At 39.2% G+C, this 23,604-nt stretch overlaps 1 protein-coding gene across 5 annotated transcripts in view; it reads right to left on the bottom strand.

Annotated features, from left to right (window-relative positions):
• SHANK2 (SH3 and multiple ankyrin repeat domains 2) overlaps positions 1-23,604 on the bottom strand; it is a 460,235-nt gene that overhangs the window by 229,402 nt on the left and 207,229 nt on the right. For all 5 annotated transcript variants that reach the window (XM_070761430.1, XM_070761447.1, XM_070761457.1 and 2 more), the window contains one exon: positions 2,059-2,134. In XM_070761430.1, the coding sequence (XP_070617531.1) occupies positions 2,059-2,134 (76 nt within the window). The remainder of the gene's footprint in view (positions 1-2,058; positions 2,135-23,604) is intronic.

The raw sequence follows: 23,604 nt of genomic DNA, 5'->3' as shown, positions 1-23,604 counted from the left end.
TGTGCATATAGTATTTCACCAACATGCACCCAACATTAGTTCTACCCCCCAAATAAGCCCTAATTAAGACCTTATCTACTCCAGGATGCACAGGTAAAAATTAAGCTAGGGTGGGAATGATGATAGTGGAGCTGCCCTACTACTTTACCTTTGGACAGTTGAAGCCAGGCCTCGCACACCCCAACACCTGCCTTGCCGGTCCATTTCTTTTGCAGCCAGCAAGGGCGGCAAGTCTTCCTGAGGGCCTCTGTAGCAGAGCTCCAGATCAATTCAGAGGTCTTCAAGGAAGCCTTGCTGGTCTTGTAGGCTGTAGAAGAAGTCCCCGGAAGCCTCTGACAGTGAACAGGAGCCGGGGAGCAAAAGTGCGAATGAAGTGAATCAGTGGACAACATCCTCCCCTGAAAATAAGACCTGGTGCCTTTTTTGGTGGCAAATATATATATATATATATATATATATATATATATATATATATATATATATATACATACATACATACATACATACATACATACATACATACATACATACATATATATATATATATATATATATATATAAGACAGGGTCTTATTTTCAGGGAATCACAGTGCATATCAACATCCAATGTCAGCAAGCAGACTAATCTGCTCCATCATTGTCCAACTTATGCACTCCTAAAACCAGGTACAAAGATTTCCTCCAATACTTTGGGAAAGGGATGGAAAAGCAGGGAACTCAGTCCAACCTTCTACAGAGGCAAAGAAACTTTAGTTTTCAAGATGTAGCTGAACCATACATCTCAGGAGCCGAGACAGCATGATTGAACAGAAACTTGCAGCTGTAGCACAACAGCAACTATTGACCTTATTCTAATTAAAATGCTACCAACATATTATCTACATTTGCTATTATTATATGCACATCATGCTGTACTTAACAAAGAAATACCCTGCCATTTTATTGTACACCATTCTAGTTTCAAAATGCTCTAAAATAGATTCAGAGTAAACAGTTTGCTAAGTTTTTTAATATTTACAATGTATTCTCTTTTCCAAGTGTACATATGGCATTTGCATACTAATATTACTGAAGAAAGAGAATAGGACTATAGCTAAAATCCACCTATTTTGAACAAATTATGCCATTGGAAGTTACACATTGAAACTGAACTGCACATGCAATTATAACTTTAGACTAATGGCAGGTTATTAAAAACACCTCCATTAACTTGTGCAATTCACTGAAATCTATCTATAAATACTTAAGCTAGAAAATGGGTAAAAGTATTTCAGGCTGCAACTAATTGAAAATCCACAAGAACCCTAAAATTGTATACCTCTGTCTTCATACTATCTCTTCAAAACAAGTTCAAATTCTGTTCTTGAATATGTCATATAACAGGAGGGGTCCAACCCACAGGACAAGGACTGGTACCATTCCGTGGCCTGTTAGGAACTGGACTGCCCAGGTGAGCAAGTGAAGGTCATCTATGTATGAACAGGATAAAGGTTGCACATGAAACCACCTCCCCACCCATCCGCTGGTCCATGGAAAAATTGCCTTCCACAAAATCCAACTCAAAGATAAGCAGAGGAAGTACAAGAAACAGCAAGCCGCTGTTTTACACAAAAATTAACAGAATGCCGCCAAAAAAGTTTTCCAAAAGTGCATTAAAATGATGAAATGTTATGTGGCATTAGACTGTAACTCCAGAATTGATGGGAAGAATAAAAAGGGTATGATTTTTGAAGGTGTTCTTTGACTAGATAAATAATGTTGTATAATTTACACTTTAACAATCTAAGAATTATCTATAGGAAATTATTAAATTTTCATTCATAAAGAACATTGCATCTGTGGATAAATTAGCTGGCCTGCTGAAGTAAGAGAAACTATGGATTGTTAAAACATCTTGAAACAACAGGCGGTAATGGCATCATCCTTTGTTCACTCTGGGAAGACATTTGGCAGTTTTCCATACTAGCAAAAGATGCCATGTAACCAAAAATGGGTTTATAAATGGGGAGTTGAAAAAATATAAAATTTACATTATGAAATAAAATAAAAGAATCTTACCTTGAAGCATCAAAGCTGTCATATGATCCAACAGTATAATGTCTAAACAATTTCTTTGTTCTATCTGCTCGAGTTTCTGTTCAAAAGGAAGATAAGATTATTCTCATTAAACGTATTGTATGTCCAGAAACATAATCAAACGCTCTTTTAAATTAACCTGAAATGGATCAATAATTACTATAAATAATCAGGACTTAATTTCAACATTTACTGATACTAATTTAGGACATAATTTATTATTTACAACATGTATATATAAAATATATAGTAAGAATTTGAGAAGTAGATCAGGCATGCCAAACGTCTGTATTATGGGCTAATTACCCCATGAAAACTACTTATTAATCCCACAAAAAATACATATAGTTCTTGTTCTCTTTTTCAAATGCTCTATTGTCCATTTTAAGTATTAATAAATAATGTACTGTATCTCAATCACTTTACCAGAAATTTATTGTACAGTCATACATCATATTGTTTTAACAGAATAACAGAATTGGGGCCTTAGAACTCTTCTATAAAATATAATCTTAATTGCAAATAAATGGGGGGAGGGAATACAGAAAACAAAGGGACTATGTAAACATTGGTACAAATTTATGTAACTTTAGAGTATGCAGTTATAAACTAGTATACATACTTACATAGGGGAAGAGAATAAAGAGGAAAAGCTAAAGAGGGAACTCTTCTAATCCAGTGATAGCTAACCTTTTCTAGAACCAGTGCCCCATATGTGTGTGTTTGGATGAACCTCCAAAATGCAGTCCGCAGAAAGGGTGCTGCGTGCTACCTCTGGCATGCATGCCTAGGTTCACCATCATAGTTCTAGTTTACTCATTAAATTTGCAGACGACACCAAACTGGCAGGAATAGCCAACACTCCAGAAAATAGGCTCAAGATACAGAAGAGTCTTGGGAACTATCTAACAAAATGAAATTCAATGTTGAAAAAAGTAAGGTTCTTCATTTAGGCAAGAAAACCAAAATGCCTAGGTACAGAATCTGTGGTACCTTGCTCAACAGTAATAACTGTAGGAGGGATCTTGGGACAACCATTTAAATATGAGCCAGCAGTGTGCAACAACTGCCCAAAAGGCCAACACAATTCTAAGCTGCATTAACAGAGGGATAGAATCAAGACCACATAAAACATTAATGCCACTTTATCATGTCTTGGTAAGACCACACTTGGAATACTGCATTTTAATTGCCACAACATAAAAAGGATGTTGAGGCTCTAGAAAGAATGCAGAAAAGAGCAATAAAGAAGATTAGGTGACTGGAAGCTAAAACATATGAAGAACACTTATTTTATTAATTTATTAATTTATTTATTTTGTCCAATACACAATGATACACAATGAGAGTTTCAGTGGGTACATCCAATTAAGGCCAAAATAGATCTATCCTAGTCTCCCTTAATTTTCAAATTCAGCAAAAAAAACATGTGACACATACAGATAGAATTGTTGGCTATCAATAAAATTAACTGCCTTGGAAATGGCCCTGGATTGGGCCGAGAGGCAAATAAGGAGCTGTGATGTTCCTTCAATACACCAGGGTGATTCGACACAAACATATGTAACCCTTCCCTGGTGCAGAGCTGAAGGGATTGGATACTGTAGCCTAGAGGATAATTCTCTGCCTTACAAGGCAAAGGTTGCATGTTCAAGTCCCAGTGGGTAGGGCTAGCTGATGAGGCCAAAATAAGGCCGAAATAGATCTATCCTAGTCTCCCTTAATTTTCAAATTCAGCAAAAAAACATGTGACACATACAGATAGAATTGTCGGCTATCAATAAAATTAACTGCCTTGGAAATGGCTCTGGAGAGTAAATGCACGTGTTGCAGAACATAAGAATGCATTAAGGAAAAAAGAAAAAACCTCCTCCCTTTTCCAACACTTCAAAACTACAGGACATGAAATTGATTTTGACAATACCAAATTAATTTCCAAAACAGAACACTACAGCAAAAGAATAATCATGGAAACCATCGAGATAGAAAAACATCCCCAAAATATGAACAAGCGGGATGATACCTCCCGCCTACCAGACATCTGGAAACCAGCCCTCAAATGTATCCCAGCCATAGAAACTGAAACCAGACTCAGAACACACATTGCAAAGCAATCAAGTAGCCTGCAAGCTCCAACTACTCAGGATATCACGCCTAATCTACAACCATTAACTAATCAGCATACCTCAGTTACATCAACGACCCCACTGACTCACCAGGAAGTTTCTACACAACAGGCAATTGCTGAGCCATCAAACCACACCCAGCCACCAGTATTTATAGAAGGAAGGCAGCTCAGGTCTCGCTGTGTTCGCCCTAGAACAAGTACAGAAACACCAGCCTGAAGATGACGAGTGGGACCTCGTCGAAACGTCGCCAGAAATTTCCAAATCCTACACGGGAAGAAACCCGAATATCATATATATATATATATGTATGTCACATGTTTTTTTGCTGAATTTGAAAATTAAGGGAGACTAGGATAGATCTATTTCGGCCTTATTTTGGTCTCATCAGCTAGCCATACCCACTGGGATTTGGACCTGCAACCTTTGCTTTGTAAGGCAGAGAATTATCCTATAGGCTACAGTATCCAATCCCTTCAGCTTACACATAGAAAAATACATGATGAAGGTTAGAGGAGATACTCATAGTAAAATATATCTAAGAAAGAATAGAAAAGAAGATATAGTAATAGAACATATCAATGAAAGAATAGAAGAAGAGATATATGAGCCGGCGTGGCGCAGCAGGTAGAGTGCTGTACTGCAAGCCACTGAAGCTGACTGTAGATCTGAAGGCCAGCGGTTGAAATCTCATCACCGGCTCAAGGTTGACTCAACCTTCCATCCTTCCGAGGTGGGTAAAATGAGGACCTGGATTGTGGGGGCAATAGGCTGGCTCTGTTAAAAAAGTGCTATTGCTAACATATTGTAAGCCGCCCTGAGTCTAAGGAGAAGGGCGGCATAAAAATTAAATAAATAAATAAATAAATATAGGAATAGAAGAAAGGTATAGGAGATATAGGAGAGTAATAGGACAGGGGACGGAAGGCACTCCAGTACACTTGTACTCGCCCCTTACTGACCTCTTAGGAATCTGGATAGGTCAACCGTAGATAATCTAAGGATAAAGTGTTGGGGGGTTTGGGGATGACACTATGGAGTCTGGTAATGAATTCCATGCTTCGACAACTCGGTTGTTTTTTACAGTCAAGTTTGGAGAACTGTATATGTCTATGTATATGTCTATAGTTTAATAAAAAGGACTAAGGGAGACATGATAGCAGTGTTCCAATATCTCAGGGGTTGCCACAAAGAAGAGGGAGTCAAACTATTCTCCAAAGCACTTGAGGGTAAAACAAGAAGCAATGGGTGGAAACTAAACAAGGAGAGAAGCAACTTAGAACTAAGGAGAAATTTCCTGACAGAATAATTCATCAGTGGAACAGCTTGCCTCCAGAAGTTGTGAATGCTCCTATACTGAAAGTTTTAAAGAAGATGTTGGATAACCATTTGTCTGAAGTACTATAGGGTTTCCTGCCTAAGCAGGGGGTTGGACTAGAAGACCTCAAGGTCTCTTCCAATTCTGTTATTTTATTCTATTGTATTGGAGGTTGCCATGAGTTGTTATAATGCAAGGAAAACATCAAGTCTAATTTTTCAGGTGAATATTTAAAAAAAACCCAACATATTTGCTCTGACATTGCCTGTAAACTCCAAAATTATAGATTCTTTAGAAAAGTCAATTGTAGGGACAAATTGGTTTCTATAGGTATGTTCTCAGAATTCTATTATTGTACTGAAAGTGGGTGGGAGGAAACGCAAAATGCGCAAGTGACAAGCTTTATACTATGTCAGCTATCAAAAAGTTTGCAAAGCAAAATTGTATTGCAATAATTTAAAGATCTAAGTGCATTTACAGGAAATATACAATTACAGTACTGGGAGAAGCAAGATAATCCAAAGGGCAAGGTAAAAATATATATTGTTTAGAATCATTATACAGTGGGAGGTTTTTTTATTCAATAGAGAGAAAAATATATAATTTCTCCCTAGTAAAAAAGAGGACCCAATGAGAAAAGGCGCATAAATTTACTTATATCCCATGTACTAATCCATGAATATTTATCAGTTTTAAACAGTTTTTGGCCTGAGGCCTTAAAGAGACAGAATAACTAAATACATTAAAAAAAAAATAAAAATACAGAAATATTACACATTTTATTAAGTGAATGTAATCCTGTCCACCGGGATGTAAATCAGATAAATAATAATAGCTTCTCTCTTAACAGGCTGCAAAAAGAACACTATTTAATACTACACCCTAATGACGTGCCTTTTATCATGTCAGGTAGTGATTATAGAAGTTGGAGTTCAACCCATTTGGAAAGCTGGAATGTTCTTATTAAAACAATCTACAACCAAATCTGAGATGAGCTTTTCTTCAGTATACCTCCCCCTTTCTTAGCAGCAATTTGGACATTTTTTAAACAACAGGGAGATTCAGAACACAATTCATGCAGAGTGTCTGTAGAGGATTCACAACATTTTTTTTTAAAAAAAGCTCGTTTCTTCTTAATCACACACTGAGGTCGGTCAATTAACAATTCCAGGGAAATGGTATTTGTAAAAAATTAGTATCAAAAATAGTCAAATCTGTATAATTTTATGGAAACATTTAAGAAAACAGGAACACTTTGAGCTGCTTGCTTTTTTGTTTCTACTCTTTAATCTGTAGTTTATTTTAGCAGCTATATACTTGTCACCAAGGAAACTATTGTGGGCTAGGTTTGATTAGATATGCTGCCAGACATATGGGCAAAATTTAGTGGTTTGCAAATATTACACACACACATACACATACGTACGTACGTACGTACGTACATACATACATACATACATACATACATATATATATATGTCACATGTTTTTTTCTGCTGAATTTAAAAATTAAGGGAGATTAGGATAGATCTATTTCGGCCTTATTTTGGCCTCATCAGCTAGCCATACCCACTGGGACTTGAACCTGCAACCTTTGCCTTGTAAGGCAGAGAATTATCCTCTAGGCTACAGTATCCAATCCCTTCAGCTCTGCACCAGTGAAGGGTTACATATTTTTGTCTCGAATCACCCTGGTGTATTGAAGGAACATCACACACACACACACACACACACACACACACACACACACACACATATATATATATATATATATATATATATATATATTTGTTTTCGTAAATTTTCACGGGTATATGTATGTAGATTGTTCTGAGTTCGGGTTTTGCCCTGTGTAATGTAGACATGCAAAACATTACACAGGGCAAAACCCGAACTCAGAACAATCTACATATATATATATATATATATATATATATATATATATATATATATATATATACTGTATATACTGTATATATATATACACACGCACACACGCACACATACATACATGCATACTGTATATACACACATATAAAATCATTTACATATTCAAATTCAAATAAACTGTATTTTGGAAATTACATATATAACAGCTTAATTTTATATGTATAATTATTTGCTCATTTCATTGTTCATTCATTTCAAAAATGAATTTTCTTAAATCCTCTTTAGATTTAATATGTAAATGATTTCATGTATAAAAATATAGGTAGATAGAGCAAACATGGTATTCATATATTGCTTTACTATGTCAAAACATAGTAAAGCAATATATGAACATGTTTTATGTTATGAAATGCTGACTTCTTATGTCAGCATAGACCTGGTTCAGATATGAGCAAATCTTTCTATTCTCTGTAGGTGTATATCACCAAAAAAAGAAGAAGAAGGCATACTGGAACCAAATATGCACACACAATAAATTTGCAAATTATCATTAGTAGAACCAATTCTCTCTACCATATGTAGACACTGTATTTCATTTGGAGTAGATATGGCAGATGCATGAAATGAAGAAAAGGAAGGAATATCATTTGCCTTGGACGGGAAATGAACACTCGGACACCAAGCTGGGTAAAATGGGTCACTTTATTAAATATTAACAGAAAGACCTGCAGGGGTCGCTAAATGGGGCGGAGTTTCCTGAACACAACATACTTGGGCAACTCAAATGGGCGTTACTCCATGCCTGGTCAGGGTGAGGCATGCTCCGCCTACTCCCGACCAGTAAGCCACGCCCAGCATGTGGGAGGGCTCGCCTTGCATGACCCGGAACCGGAAATGACGTAGGTGAGCCCCAAGGGCACCCCCTTTACACCTCTCTGTCCGTGGAGGAAGCATGAGTTGTGCAATGGGGGTGCCAATCATCTTACAAAAGATGCCCAAAGGAGAACACACAGTTGCTACTGATACCCTTTCCGCCCCGTTTCTGCCATATAGTGACCAAGAATATAAACATCAAATTGCTGAATCAGAACCTATTTACATACAGATGCACCCCATAACCACAAATCCTTACCCTCATCCAGGATGGAGTAGGCGAAAAACAATCCGTAGCAAATGCCCAAAGATTGCAAAAATTCCTACTCGGCCCCTACCAGGCGACCTATAAAAAACATCCTGGATTGAGCGGAGGGTGGGTGGGTGTCCGTTCTGCGGCGAGCTCGGGGGGCAAGAGAAGCCGGGGGGGCAAGCCAACCCTGATAAAGGGCACACGCCCCGCCCCCTCGGCTTTCCCAGAATGCCCGAGCGGCCGCTGATTGCTCTGGGGCGTTCCCGCGCTAACGCGGGGAACGCCCCACAGCTGATGGGGAGAGCCGAGTTGCTTCCCGCCATTGGCAATTTTCGTCCAGGCGTTATTTCGCCTGGCCTCTCATTTGCCTTGGACGGGAAATGAACACTCGGACACCAAGCTGGGTAAAATGGGTCACTTTATTAAATATTAACAGAAAGACCTGCAGGGGTCGCTAAATGGGGCGGAGTTTCCTGAACACAACATACTTGGGCAACTCAAATGGGCGTTACTCCATGCCTGGTCAGGGTGAGGCATGCTCCGCCTACTCCCGGCCAGTAAGCCACGCCCAGCATGTGGGAGGGCTCGCCTTGCATGACCCGGAACCGGAAATGACGTAGGTGAGCCCCAAGGGCACCCCCTTTACACCTCTCTGTCCGTGGAGGAAGCATGAGTTGTGCAATGGGGGTGCCAATCATCTTACAAAAGATGCCCAAAGGAGAACACACAGTTGCTACTGATACCCTTTCCGCCCCGTTTCTGCCACAGCAGGGGGTCAGATCTCTATCTTGGCCCCCTGCTCCCCGCCTAAGCCTGCCCCAGCTCACGCAGGCACCACTGCAGGTCTGTGTAAAAATTGCCACTCCTGACATCTTCCTAAATTGACCCAGTGACAGCTAGGGGGGGTTTAAAAACACATGCCCGTGTGTCAGATCACTTTGCCTCCCCCTGCCATGTTAACCCATAACCTGGTCCCGTCAACAGCTGTTGGTGTGACGGCGACTCCGCATCCCCTCCATGTGGGGGTATCAAAACCATACACCAGAACCACACACCACGGCCGTAGGCCCCGTACGACCGGTGGTTCACCATGACATGACATCGCTGTGCCAAGTCCTTCACCGACACCAGGTCGTTGCCACCCGTGTGCAAGACCAACAATCTGTTCCATATGCTCTGCAAGCCTCGGGGGACTGCCACGACTTGACGCCACTGGGCCAAGTCCTTCACCGACACCAGGTCGTTGCCACCCGTGTGCAAGACCAACAATCTGTTCCATATGCTCTGCAAGCCCCGGGGGACTGCCACGACTTGACGCCACTGGGCCAAGTCCTTCACCGACACCAGGTCGTTGCCACCCGTGTGCAAGACCAACAATCTGTTCCATATGCTCTGCAAGCCCCGGGGGACTGCCACGACTTGACGCCACTGGGCCAAGTCCTTCACCACCACCAGGTCGTTGCCACCCGTGTGCAACACCAACAATCTGGGTCCGGCCCATCACTGCTCCCGACTTTTCACAACGGAAAAGACCCGTCTCAAATGAAGACCTCCGAGCTCAAGCCTTTCCGCTGAAGCCCCAGCGACTCAGCAACCTCCACATTCCTGAAGATAATGTTGCAGCTCAATGTTCAGCCACCAAGCCACGCTGTGGCTGCCGTTCACTACTGTGGGCAACGGAAGGGCAGCTCCTTCGCACTTCGCACGTAACAAAGTGGAGCAGGGCCAGGACCTAGAGAAACGATAAGGATACAAAGACAGTGTTAGCCACCCGATCCCAAGAGTGCTTGTACTCAGGTGCTCTGAATCTACTTTATGAAAGCCACTGACTTCCATCTGCCACCGGATTCATTACTTTGCTGAGAACTTGTTGAAACCTGCATTCAGTATTGTTGAGGGAATACCACCCGATATCTTGCCGATCCTCCTGTAACGGCCCCTAACTGTTATTTTAAAAGGCACCCTTCCCTGGCTTCATCGCTTTACTTGCACTAAGTCCATCATGCCCCGGCATATATCCTTGTTTGATATACCAGGCCAGTGATCAATCCACCATCTGTGTTATTGGTCAGCCACCATGTGTAACCAACGCGGCTGCCGCAGCCGCTATTTAACATCAGTTTGCTGGCCCAGGGAACCTTGCATGATCCACTACTATGCGATCATGACAGCACCTTGCAGACCTACCATGTCCCAAAGGCCATTTTTATGGCTGTTGTGTGAAACAGACTCACCTCGTTGGGTGAGGATCTGGGTCTCATCCAATGCCCGCTGCCCCTGAAACTGGGCAATGTATAGCGGCTTACTAATTTCTCCCCAATCTGAGTCCTTTTCCTTGGACCATCTCTTGATCATTCCCCCTATCCTCAAATAGTTTGACACCAAGGTCTTTTTTGTTAGGGGAGCTAAGCCCCACCTGTTGCCCCTATATGATGGCATGTAACCATGTGGTCCAACCTGCACTCCTTTGCTTGAGCGATGGCGCCGTTCACCAATTCTGGGTACCCCGCGCCCCAGCCTATGCCATGTGGCTGCCAACCGCCTGCCCATGCACACATACTCCCTGTTAATGGACTGGGCCTCCTGTTGCTGTCTCACTTCCCTCCACCGATGGGCCAGCTGTACACCATAGTCGCAGACCCATGTTCCTGTATTCCTCTCAGGCAATCATAATACTCTTCTTCCAGCATTAAAATGCCAGGGAGATTAGCCAATATGCTCTGTGGCCCTGCCTGCTCGCCCAGGGAGTAGAATAATTGCAAGACATTTCTGAAGATAAGCAAAGGCCCATGCCAATGCTTTCTTTACCGTTAGCGCATGGATTAGCTTTACCAACATGACTTAATCAATATAACCATAATATCAATGGTACCATGCTGACACCACGACTTCAATATTGTTTATGATAATAACATTTTCTAAATTATTATTCACTAAAACAATTAATATAATGCTTAATAACTCATATTAAGCTAAAATCAACTCAAGTGTGAATTTGATTCAGATGACCTTGATGCTTAGCATTCTTGCAAGCCCCCCATTCCAGTAAGTGACTACACCATTTCCTTTGAACAAACTAAAGGGGCTGAGATAACTGACTAATTTATTTATTTGTTTATTCGCTTTTCATGCCGCCCTTCTCCTTAGACTCATGGCGGCTCGCCACATGTCAGCAATAGCACTTTTCAAACAGAGCCAGGCTATTGCCCCCACGATCCGGTTCCTCATTGTCTTACTCCTGAAGGGGATTAACCAGAAATTAGGAGATTTCCAACTTTCGGCATGGAAATGACATGGGGATCTGCAGGTTGTAGTTATGGTATTAATGGTATCTTTCAGTTTTGTTGGTACAGAAAAAGGCCTGCTACCAACTGCACCCGTACTGTTATAGCCTTCAGTACAATAACTTTACATTTGGCAATGTGGCAAAATTCAGAATAATAGTAGCACCATTCCTGGAGACATAATGACTTCCATGCGCAACTGCTCCAGGATCCAGCACATCATGAAAAAAATAATAATAATAATAATAATAATAATAATAATAATAGTAATAATAATAATAATAATAATAATAAAATACCCAGGAGCAAGCACATAAAAACCTTGTTACCAAGTAATTCCTTAGTGCAGTCCATCCCTAGTTAAGTATGGCCATAAAATTAACAAAGATAATTCCTCAGGAAAAAAAAGGGGGGGGGGCATATTTGACCAGGAGGATTGCCATTAAGCCACTTGAAAGTGAAGAGGAAAACATACCAAAGTAAACCTCCGGCCTGATAACATGTATGTATTCTCAACAAAAGCTTTAATAAGCAAATTTTACTATGTAAGGTGTAGAACATAGCTCACTGTGTTCCACCTGCCATAACAGTTTGTATTAACACTGTCAACCCTTATTAAAGCGTGAGAGCAATTATTTATTATTTGTTTTAAATTGAGGGTAAGGGAGCAGCATGAGGCTATATTTACTTACCGCCCAATAACCTAATTGCCATTTTCAATGTGGTAAAGAAACATATGCCAGACCTGTCTGCCAAACAGCTTCTTAGGTCCCTATTCCACAGTGCTTCAAAGAAAGGCCAAGATATATTTCTGCACAGTGCTCTCGGTAGGAGATCCTTACATCCTTATGATGAACAAAAAGGGTCAAGGTCTATAGTAATGTTACAGTCTTTTGATCACTACAAGCCATTCTCACTGACAAAGCATTCTTTCCATAGATCCAGTTGCTCAAACACCATCTAACCTGGTTTCATGGCTACTATCCCTGATTGTTATTGTCTCTCTTGTGAGAAAAATGCCCTAGGAGGGCGCCATCATCCACTGGGTATGAAAGAACTGTTATCAAATGGTAGTGCAACCGGGCTGCTGAAAAGCATTTCCGAATATGAAATTTTAATCCCCATACCATTTCTATGTCGACCACATTGTGGCTCAATTATATATCCCATTCTAACCAATGCTCACAACCTAGTGGCTTGTTTGGCCTACCCCAATATTTAACTGGCGTACAGGAGCCTTATTTCTCCAAATTTGTGTACGCTAAAAATTGCCTTAAAGGGATGCTCACATTGCCCTGTGGAATTGGTGGGGCGGGCAGAGGGGGGGGAGTTTTCCTCACCACCCCCGCTGTAATATCACAACCCATGTGTTGTGCCCCCCCCAGTAAATCAGTTTAATTTCAAATTAATTCATTTTAAGCTCACTCAATTCAAATATACTAACTTAATAAATTAACCCATTCTGACAATTCATTAAGCACAATCCATTCCCATATACTGACTTAATAACCTAAATCATTTTTACAAATCACTTTATGTTCAACCAATTCCCATATAATCGTTTCAATAAATTAGCTCGTTTTAATTCATTCATCTTAGGATCAATTCATTCAAGTATACTAGCTTAAATTAAATTAGATCATTTTGATTCATTCATTTTAAGTTCAATCAATTCAAGTCTATTGACTTAAATCCATTAAATCATTTTAATAATTCAATTCGAGCTCAATCAATTTCACTATACTGACATAATAATAAATCATTTTACCAATCAGTTTTTGCTAAACCCCTTCAAGTATACAGTTTAAATAGTAATAATTTTATGGCATTTAAAATAGCACCAAACAAATGATAGTTTATTCCATACCTCATCAAATAATCTCCCTAATGAAGTAAATAGTCTGAAGAGAAATCATGACTTGCCCAGAGTTGCCCCAGTGAAATGGGCAATATATAGAATGTAATGAATATAAACAAATAATGTTTATTTTAGATGATGACCAAGATATTGGAAAGAAAAAGTGGCTCATGTAGCGACAAGAATAACACAAATGCAATATTGAAAAGTATACCCAAATGCTTGGTAAATAAGTAAGAAAAATATAAGGATGATTTGTGCCCTTTCTTGTATTATAGTACAATGCTGAACACTTTCGTGTTGCAATAACAAAAACAATAAAAAAAACAACAACAAAACTTTATGATTCCTTAATATACAAGCATTCTGTATTACTTCTTTACTGACTTCTTTTCTAAATGTCTTCTCTGCTTTTATCTTTATTTCCATTTGATGGGGGGGGGGGTCTCTTCCCCTTTGACATCCTATATCAGTATTCAGATTGTTTTAATTCATCCATCCACATATTTTCTTTATCTAACATAATTGCTTTTCCCTTGACCCAAAATATCTCATGCCAGTTTATACCTATTTGGGGGCTAGATGACCAGCAGGATGCCTTGATTGAAAAAGCAATTTGTCAGAACTGGTACAGCTATATATGAGAGGCCGGGCGAAAGTTACGAACGTTTCAGGGACCGAGACGCCTTTGATTCAAATCCCCACCGGCAGCCCTGCAAGCCAGCCCGAAGCTACCGCGCGGGAGGGGGGGGGGGCGTTAGGAAGGAGGAGTGAAGTTCTTGGTCTCCCGCTCCCGCCTGAAGTTCGGCAGCCGCTCTTTTCTCCCCCCACCTCCCCGCGTGCGCGAAGGTGGCGGAGCTTGCGGCGCCCTCCCGGGGCCGTCAGTGCGCTCTGGCTCGCTGCATATGGATCGAAGAGAGCGGAGCCAGTTCAAAACCCCAACCACGTGGGCCCTGGCCGCCCGGCACCGAAAAGTTCCGGGACCGTCGCCAGCCGGGCCATCAGAAATCACGATCCAAGCCGGCGAAGCCCCTGCGCGCCCCGCTGCCACCTACACAAGGTGGGGGGGGGGGAGCCAGAGCCGCCGCCCCCCTAAGCCATCCGACCACTCCTCTCCCCAAGCAAAGCAAACCTGAGCTGCCCCTGGCGACCGCCAGCGATCCCAGGGGCTCCGAAAAAGCTGCATTGAGGAGAGAAAACGTCTCGCTGGTCCGTTCTGCGGCGAGCTCGGGGGGCAAGAGAAGCCGGGGGGGCAAGCCAACCCTGATAAAGGGCACACGCCCCGCCCCCTCGGCTTTCCCAGAATGCCCGAGCGGCCGCTGATTGCTCTGGGGCGTTCCCGCGCTAACGCGGGGAACGCCCCACAGCTGATGGGGAGAGCCGAGTTGCTTCCCGCCATTGGCAATTTTCGTCCAGGCGTTATTTCGCCTGGCCTCTCATATTGCTCATTACAACACAGAAATTGTTACGTTGGTATTATACATTCTAGAGTTATGTATGCTTCAAAACATGTTCAGAAGCAATGCTTCCAAAAAACACAAGAGCATAATTTTACAACTTCTTTAAATCAGTTGTGTCTTTTTCCCAGATGGCTACATTTGCCTGAAAATCAAAACGTCTGTTTTTGAGAGGTGCTGCACTCATTGTCCTGAACAGTCTAAACTAAGTTTTTAAGAACCATGATATACCGTGTTTCCCCGAAAGTAAGACAGTGTCTTACTTTCTTTTTATCCCCAAAAGCCCCACTATGTCTTACTTTCAGGATATGTCTTATATTGGAAAAAAATTGTCGAATTTTTTGTTTTAACCATAAAATTAACATTTATTAACAACCTGAACAGTATTGTATTCACCACAAAACAGCAGATGATACCCCAGTATGCCAGTGTGTATGTTTTACTGATGTATGATTAATACTGTGTGCATTACCGTATTTTAAGCAGGAGGCGGCAGTGACAAGTGCAGGGGACGGCGCGGTGACGTATGGAGAGGGGGACGGTGCGGACGTGGGCAGGAGGCGGCGCGCAGCTAGATGAGAGGGAGGCGGCAATACCCCCGTGTTTCCCCAAAAGTAAGACATATGTCTTACTTTCGGGGTACGGCTTATATTAGCCGACCCCCCTGAAACCCCTGATACGTCTTACAATCGGGGGTGTCTTACTATCGGGGAAACAGGGTATATACTTTCTCTTGTAAATATTATGTCAAGAGGACAGAGAAGGGACTTTCTTTGGAAAGCACCTATTGTTCTTTGTATTTTTAACCTGAAATCTTACCACTGGCTCAAGGTTGATTCAGCCTTCCATCCTTCCGAGGTGGGTAAAATGAGGACCCGGATTGTGGGGGCAATAGCCTAGCTCTGTTAAAAAGTGCTATTGCTAACATGCTGTAAGCCGCCCTGAGTCTAAGGAGAAGGGCGGCATAAAAATCGAATAAATAAATTGATAAATATCAGTACGCAATTTGATGCAGATATATCAGATGTGATTTTGGCATCCTATTTTTTGAATATTTATAGAGAAAAGTGTTGCTAATTTATAGAAAAACTGCCTTCTGCAAACATAGTTACTTAAAGTAACTGATAACCTCAACATTAATTGTATTTTCTTTTAATCCCCATATTAAAATTCTGAAACAAAAAATAAGGTCCATGTTAATATTGTAAATAACTACCATTCCACTATTACCTATCCTTAAATTTAATATTCAATATACCCAATGGTACTCAAATATCACACTGGTATTGATATTCAAAAGAATAATGCCCTCTGTTGGATATTAAAATGAATGAAGCTTATAAATTCAAAGTTAAATCTTTGTTTTATGGTCAGTTAGATAAATAATCAACTGATGCTTACATATTATCTTCAACATAATTAGGTTTCAAAATGAATATTTCAATTAATTTATTATGCTATTTAATTTATTATTAATTAATTACTTTCAAGTGAGCTTATGCCAGCATTTACTCTAAGCTTTTTAAACATTGCAAAATGGCAGTGTGAGCAAGGGCAATAATTAAAATATCAAAGGAAAACAGACTATGGATTAGACTTCTTTATTCAAAGCTATTATTAATACTCATATTTCTCACTGTTAAAGTTTGAAACAATTGCAACCATCTAATTAGGATATCAGGAACTGAAATACTGAAATTCTAACATAGCTCTCAAACTTTTACCCTATCGGCACCCTGGACTTCAACTTCATAATCCCCACTAAATTGAAGTCAAATATTAATTTAGAGTACGGTAGAGTACTTTCAAACTATAATGAAATTAGTTAGTCCCGCCCGCTCCCCCCTTCTGATTTGCAGCATTTGAGTGTGGTGTGATTGTTTTTGGTAATAATGGGTTTTAACTTGTTCTTTTTAATATTAGATTTGTATTATATTGTATTGTTATTGTTGTTGTGAGCCGCCCTGAGTCTTCGGAGAGGAGCGGCATACAAATCTAATAAATTATTATTATTATTATTATTATTATTATTATTATTATTATTATTATTATTATTATTACGCTTCACTGATTGAACTTAATTAATCTCAGGAAAATGAACTCCTCATTGGGCTTTTATCACTCCTAATGTCCTAAATTGATTTACTGAGCAGGTTCCAATAACTATTGGACAGGTAGCTCTTGCTTCTTCTCACACTATTCTCAAATCAAACAATGATTACAAATCTACAAATTGCTAAGTGCAAGTGCAAAGAATAAAGCAAAGTGACAATCATACACTTCCAATTTTCAGTTTCTGGGACAGTATAAGTAGGAAAGCTAGTGCTTGGAGGAAGGGATGAAAAGACTACCTGAACTTTATAAACTAAATAGCACATACTATAAAATTTAAAATAAAATAGTTAGTTATTGAGTCAAAGCAATAATGAAAAGTAGAAAAATAATAAATTTTCAATAATTAAATATTAAATGAATATTTCAAATAGATCTTTTAAAATCAGACCAGCACAACCCAGAATATATAAGTATACCTTCAACAAATCCACAATTCTAATTAGATTCCAACTAAACAGATACACTAGTTTTAAAAGTTTTTAAAGGGCTGCTCTGGAGTTAGCTCCTCAACAGCAATCCTTCACTGAACTTATTTAGACAGGAATTCAGATTATTTATAAACTAATAGAAGCTTATCCCTAGGTGAGTATTTATAAGGCTGAATCCTTATTTTTCCAATACTTCAAAGTATATGTTAGATACCTTACAAAATATTTAATTTCTGGCTCAGTATCTATTTCCAAAACTCTTTACTGTCTAAAAAAATACTTTTAAGAAAATAATAATAAAATAGAGAAAGACACATGGGAAAATTAAGAAACAACTGAAGAGCATTTAGAAATAATAAGCAAGTTTACCTGATAAACTGAACAGAGATAAAACAAAAGAAAAATGAATAATTATATTTACCTACATATCTACATTAATTGGTATGGACTACATCCTCATTCAAAAATTATAATATCAAAGGAATTTATAGGCAATGTACTGAAACTGAGAAGAGGGCAAGAATCAACTGCATGAAAATACAAGAAAGCAAATTTTTAAGAATGATCATAAGCATTGGAACGATCTGTTTATCACACCGGTAGATTCTCTTTTGTTGGAGTTTTCAAACTGGGACTAGATAGCCACCTGTGCCTAATGGTGTAAGGAATTCTTGCACTCAACAGGGGGATTATTCAAACATATTCTATGACTATACTGTAATGATTAGCAATCTCCCACAAAACTAAGAATAAACATGAATAAGTCCTCCATTTTAAGGAAGTAAACATGATAATAAAGAAATTCACCTACTTCCTATTTTCTACAAAAGTACTTTATGCTGGAAGTGATTAAATCAATTACATACATCAATATTTTGAGAACTCTCTGAAGCTAATGAGTGAGTTTTCCCAATAGATATGCATGTTGGAAGAGAATTATAATTTAATAATTTAAACATAAGCAGAAGAGGATAGGGCATAAAAGTATTCTTACAATTTGTTTTCAGAGCAACTCTCACATTTAGCCACTGCTATTTATACGGACATTGCACACACACAGGTATACACATACTTAGAAGTTTTCAAAGTTACACAATACCTCCAAAATGAACTTTCTTCTTGAATCTTGGATTTTCAGTCATAATTTCTAACTTGGATGTAACCATCTCAGATGCATTTGTTGTATATTTCCACCATCACAAACACACAAAACATAGCTCCCAGTTTTCAAATTGAGCTGTTTCTCATTACTACTGTGAAATCTCTTTCAATAAAAAGCAAAAAGAAAAAAAAGAAACAGCCATTCAAATCTTTAAATCCATGATATTGAAGGGTTGTGAGAAGAACTTTTCGAGATCAAGACATCAGTGTAAATCAAGAAATCAGTTATTTATATGCAAGCTAAAGGTTCAGTAATACAGTCGGTATCCTTCCATTTCACACTGTACCATTACATTTCCCCGAGTCTTTTAGTAAAGGTTTCCATGGAAATGCATCAGTCAGTAAAGTAAGTAAGTGCGGGTGAAGGACGCCTGAAAACCTAGAGCAGTTACGCATGCCATTAGAGAGGAAAAAGAATGATTCAACCCAGCTGTACTGTGTTACTAATAGCTATCGTTTCTACATTTCAGTGTTCAATGCTAAACAAAATCTTCTCTACCAGCAATGAAAACCCACTTGTGCTTGCCCTGTCTCTAACACGCCCATAATAAAAATAACCTTGATGAATGCATGCTAGAAGTTAAAGCATTTCAAATGCAAATTCTCTCTCCTCCCACAAATGCCAAGCATGCTTGGTTTGCCATGGCTTTAATACTGTATGTTAATTTCCTCTTTTAAAGCATGACTATATTGTCTGTCTGCTAGAACTGTAGGACAAGAAAAGTATTGGCTTCTTTGATTGATGTTAAAGAGAACTGAGCTGTGAAATTAAGCACAAAATCTTAGATCTAGTTCAGCATGATTACTTGTGACCGTGTATCAAAATAATTTATTTACGGATTCTTGCCAATCAATGTTATTTCAAAGGTCTGACTAGCAACTATCTTTACAAGTGATCAAATCCAGATTGGAAGTGTGGTGTCTGGGATGGGAAGTTTGTAATTCTTTCCCTTTCTGCTGAGATTCTCATCTAAATAGCTCTCTGTTCCAGAAACAATTCAGGTCAAGTCAGACTGGTAAAGAAAAGAAAACAACTAATTATAACATTGTTTCTGAAATTTATACCAGTAGTCCTTGACTTACAACCATTTGTTTAATGACCGTTCAACGTCACAATGGCATAATGCCCAGTCCTCACACTTATGACCATTGCAGTATTCCCTATAGTCACATGATCAACATTTGAGTGCTTGGCAACCAGCATGTATTATGATGCTTGCAGCTTCTCAAGGTTTGTCATTTGCAACATTTCTAGGAAGCTTCTGACAAGCAAAGTCAATGGGGAAGGCGGAAACCCAATTTGCTTAACATTCACATGATCCACTTAACAAATGTAATTACAGTGGTACCTCGAGATACGAGTTTAATTCGTTCCGGACCTGGGCTCTTAAGTCGAGCAGCTCTTATCTCGAACGACTTTTCCCCATAGGAATTAATGTAAATAATTTTAATTGGTTCCAGCCCTCAAAAAACTCACAAAGTTAGTCTAAATTATGCAGAAAGACATGTTTTTAATGAAGAAATGTACATGTACATATAAATGAATAATGAAGTTTCTTTCACTTAACTTGTAAACTTTCTTAAACTTTTAAATTTACATATGTTCAACTTCTCTGCCACCCAATCCTGTAGGACAGAGGTCCCCAACCCTTTTTGCACCAGGGACCGGCTTTAAGCGATCAAGAGAGGAATGGGTGAATGAATGGACGGAGGGTGGGAAGGAAGGAAGGAAAGAGGGAAGGGACAGGAACAGAGGAAGGAAGCAAGGAAACTTATGAAAGGGGAGAGTAAGAGAGGAATGAGTGAAGGGAGGGAGGGAGGGAAGAAGGTGGGAAGGAGAAAGAAAAGAAGAAATAGAGGAAGGGAAGGTAAAAGAGAGAAAGAAAAAGAGCAAGAAAGAAAGAAAGAAAGAAAGGGGGAAGGGACAGGAACAGAGGAAGGAAGCAAGGAAACTTCTGAAAGGGGAGAGTAAGAGAGGAATGAGTGAAGGGAGGGAGGGAGGGAAGAAGGTGGGAAGGAGAAAGAAAAGAAGAAATAGAGGAAGGGAAGGTAAAAGAGAGAAAGAAAAAGAGCAAGAAAGAAAGCTGCAAGCACCCCCCCCCCCGAGCCCCCCAGGCTGGCTGCAACCTTTTAAAACACGCGCGCCGCTTCGCAGCTGTCTCCTGAAGCCGAACGCGGAAGTTAGCGTTTGGCTTCAGGAGACAGCTCCTTGGCGCTTGTATCTCGAATTTGGGCTTGTAAGTAGAACAAAAATATCTCTCCCTTCCCAGCTCTTATCTCGAGTTGCTCTTAAGTAGAGCAGCTCTTATGTCGGGGTTCCACTGTATTCACTTTAGAATTTATTGTGTAGAATTTAAAGTGTAGATTTATTTATTTAATTTATTTATTTGTGACATTTATATGCCTCCCAACTCCAATATGTGGCTAACAATAAAATAACAATTAAAAGAGAATGTGAAGATACGATGACAACAATAATGACAATTAAAAAACAGTATAGAATACATTAATAACTCATTTAAAAACCATACATATCACTCAATCATCCATGGCCGACTCAGATGGTAACCTAATGGCCCCAGGCCTGCCAGAAAAGCCAGGTCTTAATGGCTTTCCGGAAGACTGGTAGGGTGGGGGCGATGCGTATCTCCAGAGACAATTGGTTCCAGAGCATCGGAGCTGCCACAGAGAAGGCTCCTCCCTGCGGCCCTGCCAATTGGCATTGTTTGGTAGACAAGACCTGGAGAAGGCCAACTCTGTTGTAAAGAATAGGATCAAGTATGGGGATATGAGATGTGACTTATTTATTAATTACCTTGCTTAGCAAGTGGGATTTTTGGACTCAATTGTAGTCATACGTCAAGGATTAGCTATCGAGAATTTCAAAAAGTATCAATTGCATATCTACTCATGTGAAGCCCACTATAGTTCAAAAACAAGTTCAACTTTTATATATTCTTGCAGTTCTTCTGCTGAGGCCTTAAAAACAGCTGAGTCATATCTGGATTATATTTAATAAGAGAATACACGATATTTGATCAAAACAGATTTCCTCAGTCAATATAGAAAGTACGTTTTCATTATACTATGGATAATATTTTTGTGACACTACTTAAAATGAAACTTGTGCCAAGTCATAAATGTCAAGATTTTAATAGCAGACATGGAGCTAGAAAATTAACATATGCTAAAATGCTTTAAGAGAAGCCAGCATAATGTCTATGGCCAAAATTGAAAGCAATAATTTTCATCAATTCTTTCCAGGGAGTATTTTAAATCATTCTGAATGGCTAACTGTAAAATAAAATTATCTGTGTAGTGTACTTGGTGGAAACATAAATCACTATGGAATTAAGAGTGAGGTCAGCTAAATCTGAGAAGAGTGGCACTTTAAAGATCAGCAGATCTGTTTATATAAGAGACTACATATAATACTCAATTCACAATTTTTTTAAACAATAGTTCAAAGTTATGACAGCCTTGGCATAGGTACCTTACTGATTACTAGGTTTCAAATCAATACTATTCTATGACAGACAACTGTTCCAACCTGTTCCAAATTACAGAGTGACAAATTTATTTTTTATTTATTTCATTTCTATGCCGCCCTTCTCCTGGGACTCAGGGCGGCTCAAGGCATGTAGAAATCTAAATAACATTACATATTTAAATACTCATAATTAAAAGTTAGACAAAGCAGCAATTCAACCCAGGGAATATTCCAGCCATTGTGCAGGAAGTTAAGTAAAGTGTGGGTGTTGTGTAGAACAGTGTTTCCCAACCTTGGTAAATTGAATATATTTGAACTTCAACTCCCAGAATTCCCCAGCCAGCAAATGCTGGCTGGGGAATTCTGGGAGTTGAAGTCCAGATATCTTCAAGTTGCCAAGGTTGGGAAACACTGGTGTAGAAGACAAAAGAGCACAGTAAGCCATACAGACAACAATGCATGAGTTGGCACAAATGGACAACACAACTTTCTACATGGGCAGAGGTCACAGAAGTAAGTAGGACACAATGTCATCAGTTCCTGCTCTCCAAAATATTACTGGCTGGTTCTCACATAAATCCAATCTGGGAGGGCAGATATGCCTTTAGACTCTTCCAAAACTGTTTCCAAAAGTAATTTTAGTGTTGCTGTTGACAGGTCAGGTCCAAATGGATAAAATCAACAGATGCTTTTAACTGAATATACTGCCATTCAGTAGTTAAATCAAACCAAACATTTTTAGCAATGTATTGATTTTTAATTAATTAAGCTATAGGTTTATCTTGAATTAATACCACCTTATGTGTCTTTTTAAAAAAATCCTGCAATTTTAAAATCAGGATTATCCCAAAGTATAATTTTTTTCATGTGATCTGGGCCATCCTCGTATATTTGATGGTATCTTGTATCTATTAATGCTGTGGAAAAAAATCACTAAATTTTGCCTTTAATAAGAGTCAAATCTTTAAAAGACATCAGATGAATGATATATGTTATGACCTTATTTTACTGTGCCAAAAGTATTCAGAAGTCAGTGCTTTTCTTTTTTATTCCACTTTATCTTACGCTTTTTCATCTTTCCCTTTTCCTCCCTTTTTTCATTTTTCTTTTTTTCTTTTTGTATTTTATATTTTGATAAACTAATCAAATATAAAATGGACTTATTCCTGTTTACTGAATAACCTGTTGATTTAATAGATTGTTTTCCAAAAGATTAGAAAAAGAAAATTGTTAATTAACAATAAAACCCCAAGTATTTTATATAGATAATATTTT

This window comes from Erythrolamprus reginae, chromosome 1 (genome assembly GCF_031021105.1).
Source record: "Erythrolamprus reginae isolate rEryReg1 chromosome 1, rEryReg1.hap1, whole genome shotgun sequence".
Classification (NCBI taxonomy): Eukaryota; Metazoa; Chordata; class Lepidosauria; order Squamata; family Dipsadidae; genus Erythrolamprus; species Erythrolamprus reginae.
The sequence above is the reverse complement of the archived record's forward strand: the minus strand, read 5'-3'. Positions and strand labels throughout refer to the sequence as shown.